This window comes from Alosa pseudoharengus, unplaced genomic scaffold (assembly GCF_046254945.1).
Source record: "Alosa pseudoharengus isolate Yale_2024_CS ecotype anadromous, Long Island Sound unplaced genomic scaffold, YU_APseudo_1.1 YU_APseudo_1.1_scf_6, whole genome shotgun sequence".
NCBI lineage: Eukaryota > Metazoa > Chordata > Actinopteri > Clupeiformes > Clupeidae > Alosa > Alosa pseudoharengus.
This window is the reverse complement of record NW_027468848.1, coordinates 28,121,582-28,129,734: the sequence shown is the minus strand read 5'-3', so window position 1 is coordinate 28,129,734 and position 8,153 is coordinate 28,121,582. Positions and strand designations below refer to the sequence as shown.

At 44.4% G+C, this 8,153-nt stretch overlaps 1 protein-coding gene across 1 annotated transcript in view; it reads right to left on the bottom strand.

Annotated features, from left to right (window-relative positions):
- Positions 1 to 3,640: 3,640 nt before the first annotated feature.
- Positions 3,641 to 8,153, bottom strand: part of cspg4ba (chondroitin sulfate proteoglycan 4ba) — a 27,808-nt gene continuing 23,295 nt past the window's right edge. Inside the window, exons 9-10 of the mRNA XM_076269869.1 lie at positions 7,290 to 7,473; positions 3,641 to 6,920 (exon numbers count right to left, since the gene is read on the bottom strand). Coding sequence (XP_076125984.1) covers positions 4,843 to 6,920; positions 7,290 to 7,473 — 2,262 coding nt within the window. The 3' untranslated portion in view covers positions 3,641 to 4,842. The remainder of the gene's footprint in view (positions 6,921 to 7,289; positions 7,474 to 8,153) is intronic.

Sequence of the window (8,153 nt, the reverse complement as noted above, 5' to 3'; positions counted from 1 at the left end):
TGGATTTTCTTTAGTTCTAGGTTCAAGGATATGAAATTAGAACACATTCATCACAAGTGAAGTTCCATGCATGGATAAATCATTCTAATTGCGGTTAAAAAACGTAATTATGCAAGAATATGATGATCAATAAAATCAGTCCACTCTTGGGGATCAAACCATCTTTGTCTGTGGCTGAGGCTGTGATCTATCTTTGTGCCTTGAGTTTTTGCCTTTGTGTATTGCTTCCACTCCTGGCCTGTGTTTGCACTTTGCCTGATAATTGGGTTAGGTTCAAATGCCTGCTTTACACATGCATTCCCGCCGAGGAACAGCTCTTGTGATTGAAAGGGCTGAGCTTGTTATGATGATGACGCTCTCTCAAGCTGACAGCTGTCCCCCTGACTGCACTGCGCTGTCTGCATAACTAGATAACACCTTAATGAAATGAAAAGCGAAACAGTAAAGCACATGACTCATGATGCATACCGGCATGCGTGCATGTTTGTGTGTGTGTGTGTGTGTGTGTGTGTGTGCGTGTGTGTGTGTGTGTGTGCACATGCATGTCTTTGTCTGTATGCTTGTGTCTTTGTTTATGCATTTAATATTTACTTGGTTGAAGTTCTATATAGATGGTTAGAGAGGGACTAGTGTTTAGCTGCATCACGAAATAATAGGCTTTACCGGTCTACTTTTAACATTTTTATTCGGGGCTACACCTTAAACATTCGGGGCTGAAGCCCCGGTAAAATGGCCTGGCAATGCTCATGATTGTTATCTATTCTTATCCACTCTCTGGTCTCCATTCACTGTAAGTCCTGCTCTATGATGTTGAGGTATGAACAGATGAACAGTATGAATGAATAGATTGCCAGTACAGATTGCAAGCATAACCAGACTGATTATTAGATTACTGATTATTATCTAAGCCAAAAAAAAAAGCAAAAAAAAGTCTACTTGGCTGTATTGGCAATACATTTTGAATGTTTACCATTAATAGTGCTGAAATATTGATTGCTGGCTTGTAATAGATTTGTGACGTGTTCTGCGAAATGAATGAAAATTCATGACTGAATAATAATCATTGAATGAAGAGCAGAGAACCTTTAGAGAATCTAAATTGTGTCCCATAGACATTCATTCTGGCTGATCTAATTAGTTTGTGAATTACATTACTTGGGGTCATAGAGTTCATTAAGGGTCAAATATGTGCATTCAGGAGTAAGCTAAAAGCACCATATGATTCGATGACTCATTGGTTTGCATCTCAACATCATGTTTAAGTGTCAGTTCACTTTTTCTTTATTAGTGTCCTGCCTGTAAAGTGATCAAGTGACCACTGACCACAGTGAACAAGAGGAACTAAACCAAATCCATTTCCACAGGCTCTCAAAACGCCAAATAAACCCATTTTTTCTTTTTCTTCCTGTTAAATGAATAAATGTAAATATTACATTTGAAATTTGAAGTAAGTAAAGACTGAACTTTCCCCTCTCTGGATGAGCTCCTGCTTTGAGCTCACGTGAACAATACTAAAACACAACCTGATTCTACAGGGACTGTGAGCATTTTGCATCTGCATGATTTCAAGATGCAGCCTGATAAGCTGTCAAATTAGATTAGCGTTCACCCAGCAGCACAGGAGAAAAGATGTCTCTGTGTATCTCTCATAATGGCATGAGCACTCTTCTCCTATTATAGGTGAATTCATGTGACTCCTAAAAACCATCAGTGTTCTCAGAGTCCATCTAGTGTCTGATGGTGAGTTATTCTATGCTGTTAGTTTGGTGTTGAACTGTCCCTGCATCTTGCTCTAAAAAAAAAGAGCACATTTGTTTCAGGGCTGGAAAGACTATTCTACATGGTTGTTTGACTTCTCCAATTCTGCATCAACTTCAGTTTGTACAGAGAATGCACATCAGTGCATCTCACACACACCAGTCTCAGAGAACACTCGATTTCAAGCCATAAAAGTAGAGAAACGTGAAATGTGCTTTTGCAATTACTCGGCAACTGGTCCCCTCTCTACAGCTGAGAGGACTGGAAGCAAACCCAGGCTTGTGAGAAGGTGGCTATTAACAAAGACCTGCCCGCTGAGATAAGCTTCACATTAGTGCTCTGCTTAGATTGTGTTGTCCTCAAGCCACAAACCAATTTCACTTACATTACCACAGGTCATCTTTTTTTTCCCCCTCACGGATTTGTTGACTCTATTACATTGGAAACCATGGATGACATTGACCTAGAATTCACAACTGAAAGGTTCTTTGATAATTACGCGCAGAGAACTTTAATCTCACTGAGTTTCTTTATTCCATTATTGATAGGGAAACACTGATAGCAGAGAAGTGAGCAGGTTTCGCTAGAACATAGCAAATAAAAATACGGTCAAAAACAATTCACTCCATAACATTTGGCAGGCATTTGAAAAGTCACACTCATTTTCATACTGAAGCAGCGGGTACTTCCCTTTGTGTCACAGGGTCACCGCCTGAGTACATTGTGCAGTGCAATGTTGAAGTAAACAAGTCTGAAATAGTTAGCTAAATGAACGGGAGCCAAATTACAGGCGTGCTTCAGGGGTTTTGGGTACAACAAATTCTGTGGTTTTCAAGCAGCATTGCAGCACACTCACAGCAGTCACTGCCATGTCTGGGATTCCAAGTTCCAGATCCTCATAGCTTGGTAGTGTTTACATTCAAGGCCACTGTTTGAATTCTACTACTGTGTGAGTGCCAACTGTTGTGACAGCATGTGGTCAGTAGAGCTGACAATATCTTATATTTAATAGCAGGTATCAGTGCTGTGGGTATGTATGTTGGGACTCTACTTAAGGATGCGCTCAAATGACAGTACAAAGCAGGCACTTAACATGCAAATAAAGCCATTTAAAAAAAAAAAAAACAAGCCAAACCATGCTAAGTCAATACACTTTCAACAGTTCATTTTCAAGCTTTTGACTATTTAATACTCCCCAATTATGGGATAAATCACGTAACATCCATTCACTGTATCCATCTATAGTAGCTGGGGGTCTTGAAAGGGAATTCTTGCTTGTCACTTAGTCTCCAAGATCACAGTAATTAACAGCAGGCAGAAAGAGGAGTAATCATGATAATTATCCCTGGATTACTCTTCATATCTCCAGCCCTCATTATCTGCACGTTTCTCAAGTGCAGTGGGAGATCCAGATAAGAGAAACCAGATGGTTTGGTATGAGAAACTACAACGCAATTTACAATTTACTGTCCCTGGCCTGAAGTGAAAAAAATACCACAAATCACACACCATTTCATTAAAATATGTACAGCTTTTAATTAATACTCATAGATCAAAATAAATATAAGACAGCATATCAGCTAAATGATACAAGCCTTTGACAGTATGCAAGTGTGATTTTTTTCCACAGACAGATATTTTTGGCAAACTTGACAATAAACACTATGCAAGCCTTAAAGACAACACATAGGCCATTATTTAATTTGCAGCAGATGATGCTATGCTTCCGTACCAAAAGGAAGAGATAAGTGGTTATGAGTTTTCTTTATAGTCTTTTAATACTCAGCAGTCATTCACCATGGATTCAGCATGGATTGAAGGAGTGTTTCACAATATAAGGATGAAATGCGGCAAAACAAGCCTTAAAGGCTCGGCATGATGTGCATGGTAGGAATCCGTAGGACATCATAAATAAACATACATCAGATATCGCCTCTGATTCACTATCAGCCTGGGTAGAGACTGGCACTACACAGTGAATACTGGAGGGAAGTTAAAGTGATGATAATGCTTTTCATACCTTCACAGACTACTGCAGGTATTACAGTGATTGTTCTACCTTACATCGACTCAGTATAATAAAAATAGCACAAATCGACATGATGCAGTCTCTATACAGAGGATTATTCCCATATATTAATTCCTGAGTTTACAAAAGAGATCCATACATAAAAAAGAATAACAAAATATCATAAAAAAACACAAAAATATCATATTCACACCTATACCATGTGAATCTAAAAGTGTTAAAATCATTTTCAGTGTTAAAATAAAGTATTTCTTGAGATTTATCAAGATTTAGGGTATAAATGCAACCCCTTAATTTTTCCAACATAGACAAAATAGCGGGGTGCCCTTGGTTACCTAGTGGTCATAACTTGACAGTCTGCACAATACATCAATAAGCCTTCCCTTATTCACTTCAGCCAGCTGACTGCTCATGTATGGAGGTAGTAACTCAAGACTAGGTTGAAAACAAATGACACCTGCTCTTCCAGCCAGCCAGCAGCATAGAAAATGGAGACCAATCCTAGCCATTGCTAATGCAATTTCAACTGGTGCCTTTGATTTGATTGTATTTAGACTTGGTTTCAAATAGTACTTGTAATATCTTTCAAGAGTGCAGTGGTTTTTGAACAGTTTGATAGGTTCCACTTCAACAGTCACATGCTGAGACATTTTGATACAAGTTAAAGAAATGATTTCCTATTTAGCTTCAATACAGTACCATAACAAGAACAATGTTTATTCCGCAACACAGATATAATGTTTGGTTAGTGTAGAACGGCTCAGTAGTTTTTGAAGCTTAGCTTTCGCTTGAAATGTTACCGTAGCTGGAAACGCTAATCTTCAGAACCGCCAAGGTGCATAAAGAATTACAGTTATGTGAGACAGTGTTCAGTATCATGCACAGCAGAGCAAAGCTTGGAAAATACAGTAATGACCAAAGGTTATGGTAGATGAATGGTTAAGTCCAGCATACTTTGCACCATAAGATGTACCATGTGAGCCAGCATGAGGAGGGGCTGCAGAGTAGCCTGGTGCTAGTTAGTCAAGTCCAATAGTCACAGCGCCACCTGGAGGTCATACCCAGTACTGGTTGCGCTGCAGGGTGGGTTTGGGAGTGCGGCAGAGCTGCTCGGCCTCGGCATCCGTCCCTCCCCAGGAGCAGAGGGGCAGGGAGGCGTCCGAGGCCCCGTGAGGCCTCTCCGACATGGGGCTGCCGGGGCAACTGGGGCTCAGCGGGGTGACGGTCACCGTGGGGATGGCGGCGCTCCTCTCCGACTGGGCGGCGGGGCTTGGTGGGCAGGGGGAGGCCGTCAGGCTGGCCGCCGCGTCGCTCTTCTTTAGGGTCTTCTGCTGCTGCTGCTGCTGCTGCTGCTTCTTCTTCTTCTTGCGGAGGTAGACGATGAACATGAGCAGGATGACCACCAGGAGCAGGCAGGCCAGCACGGGCAGGATCACCAGCAGGGGGTTGGAGCTCTTCTGCGGGTAGGACTCCACGCGCACCGGCGTGTTCCTCACTCGAGCCACGTCTGGCTCCTCCAGCGCCGGTCGGGGGACGGTCGAGGCGGCCGCGGGGTCGGTCCGGTTCTGGTTCTGGTTCCCCCAGCGGTCACGGCCCCGGTTCTTTGGAAGGAGCCGGGTGGACTGGCGCTGTGTGGCAGTGATGCCCGGTGCCAAGGTGGACAGGGAGAGAGCCAAGCCTGGGCCCGCGGCTGCTGAGGTGTGGTTGAGGACCATCGGCCTGGTGGAGGGGACAGGACTCACAGTAGTCGTGAAGAGCACTGGACTATACGGCACAACAGTGAACATCAGCTCTCCTCTGGCTGGGGGAACAGTGTCCGCTTTTAAGACAAACACTAGCGAATCGTTCAGTTCCTGGATTCCTGTCAAGTTTGCCTTCACGTCGATGGCTACCTTCTCCTGCTCAAGATCACGGGAAGTGAAAGACTCGAGCGGAGTGGCTCTCTTCCCGTGTTTCGTGGCTCTGACAAGCTTTCCGCACTTCGGATGGGCCAGGATTTCGAAGATGGGATCGCTGCCACTAAGAGCAGCCAACCGTGTGGCATTGAGGAAGCGTGTCTTCAGTTTGAACTGAACTCCATTGGGCACCTGCAGCCTTTCCACAAATTTAACCCTGGGCGTCACCGAGATGTTGACCACCTGGCCCGTGAGGTTGGCCTCAGACGTAAAGGCCATGAACTCAAAGCTATCTGTGGACGAGGTGGACTCCAGCATGTGGTAGACCAGCCTCTCAGCCTGTAGGTCCTCTTGACTGAAAGACGACGACAATATGTCGTCCAACAGAAGCTTCCCGTAACGCGGTGACTCTGTGACTCGATAGCGGATGGTGGTATTCTTGCCATTGGTCTCTGCGGCCAGCTGTGCAGATGTGATCGTGGCGGTCGTCTCACCCTGTTCCAGCAGCACGAGGCTGTTGTTGACGAGCGAGACAGTGATCTCGGTCACCTCCAGATTGAAGAGCTTGTAAACTGGACGGTGGTGTCCGTCCGTTACGCTGAAGTAGAACACACCCGAGGCGGGTGACCCGTCTTGGACGAAGTAAAGCTGCCCACTGTTGATCTGAGCCTGGGTGAAGGTCTGCACCGACACATTGAGCTTTCCTTCCATTGCTAGGAAGCCGTTGTTGGGCTGACTGATCACCGTGTACCGGATCTCCTCTGGAGGGTTGTCCAGGTCCACCACATTCAGGTTGCCTGGGCCCAGCACTGCCATGTCGCCCTGGACAACCTTCAGGCTTGGAGCTTTGGTCTTCAGCACGGGGGGCTGGTCGTTCACGGGTGTGACCGTGATGTTAAAGGACTCCTGCACTACCTCGTCGTCATCCAGGGGACGCTGTGTGGGCTTGCTCTTCAAGTTGAGGAAGACGTCGAACACGAATCTGTCGCTGGTGCTCTCGGAGTTGTCGTGATGGTAGGTGATGCCATACTTGTTGAGGATAAACTGAGAGAAGTTGGGCTTCTCCTTGGTGACGTTCCGCTCGCCCACAACAATAAAACCATGCTGTGGAAGCTTGGTGACCTGGTACCAGACCTCAAAGGATTGGCGCTGTGACTCTGGACGCTTGGTTATGAGGTTGCTGCCGTCCAGCTTAGACTTGTCGATGACGACTTTATCTCCCTCAGTCACTACAGCACCTGGTGACAAAAACAGCACATATTTTTTGACATTTTACATTATGTACTGTTCATAAATTAGTTAGTTAGTTAGTTAGTTTAAATAGTACTTGTATTTTTTTAAACAAGACTTTCCATATTCCCTCTAGTTTTTTAAAAGAGAGCCTGAGTTCACTGTTAGCATTAGAGAAGCCATTCATTTACATTCCATTTGTAAACCCAGAGAAGGCTAAAAGGTCAAACAGATTTGACTAAAGCAATTACAACATGCATCAGCACATCACCAAAGCCGGATATTGAGTGCTGATAGGAATTTCCAGTTTTTCAGCACTAACTAATACGGAAACAAAGATCAGGCTATCTTACGCAACCTTTTAACGATCCACATACCTGTGTTTTTGAGGAGGAGGGAGTTGTGGCTGGGCCCGATATTCTCGTATGAGATGTCAATGTTGAACGTCTGAGCCTCCAGGGAGGTGGGAGGTGATGACACAGAGAAACTCAACGTGTCCAGAGCTGTCCAGCCGACCCTGTCCACAGACTTCTGCTCGTAAAGCACCACACCCTTGTCCACCTGAAACACACACACACACACACACACACACACACACACACACACACAAACACACATATTTAAACAACATAATAGACTTTAACACACGGAAATACTCACAAACTAGATGTACCGCAGAGCGGTACAAAATATGACCGCCGCCCAGTCCAGCACATTTTTTCCACAAAAAGAAATCACGCTGAAAGGCCTATATGATTCTAACTGTCTCACTAAATTGCATTATCCACACTCAATTCTCACTGGTATCTGCTAGACAACAAGTACCAAAACATGATTAGTTCATAGATTTCACATGTAAAATTCATTTTATACAACCCCACCTCCATCTTGCCTGTTCATAATTCTGAGAAATTCTTGATTGTTTGTGTTATGTTTATGTTATGTGTGTGGGTGTGTGTGTGTGTGTGAGTGTGTGTGTGCGTGCTTGTGTGTGTGCCTGCGTAAGTGCCTGTGCATGCAAGCGTACATATGTCTACTGTGTGAGTATGTGTCATACGTATGATTACTGTGAATGTATGTGTGTGTGTGTGTATCTGTTTGTGCACATGTGTGCACATGAAATGGGTTAACATGACCCCTGGAGGCAAACATACGGAAAAAAATGTTCATCCTAGGCCCTACAGTTTTCAAGATATTCACAGAGAACTGTGTCTGCCCTACCCTCCTTTCGGGGGGTCCAG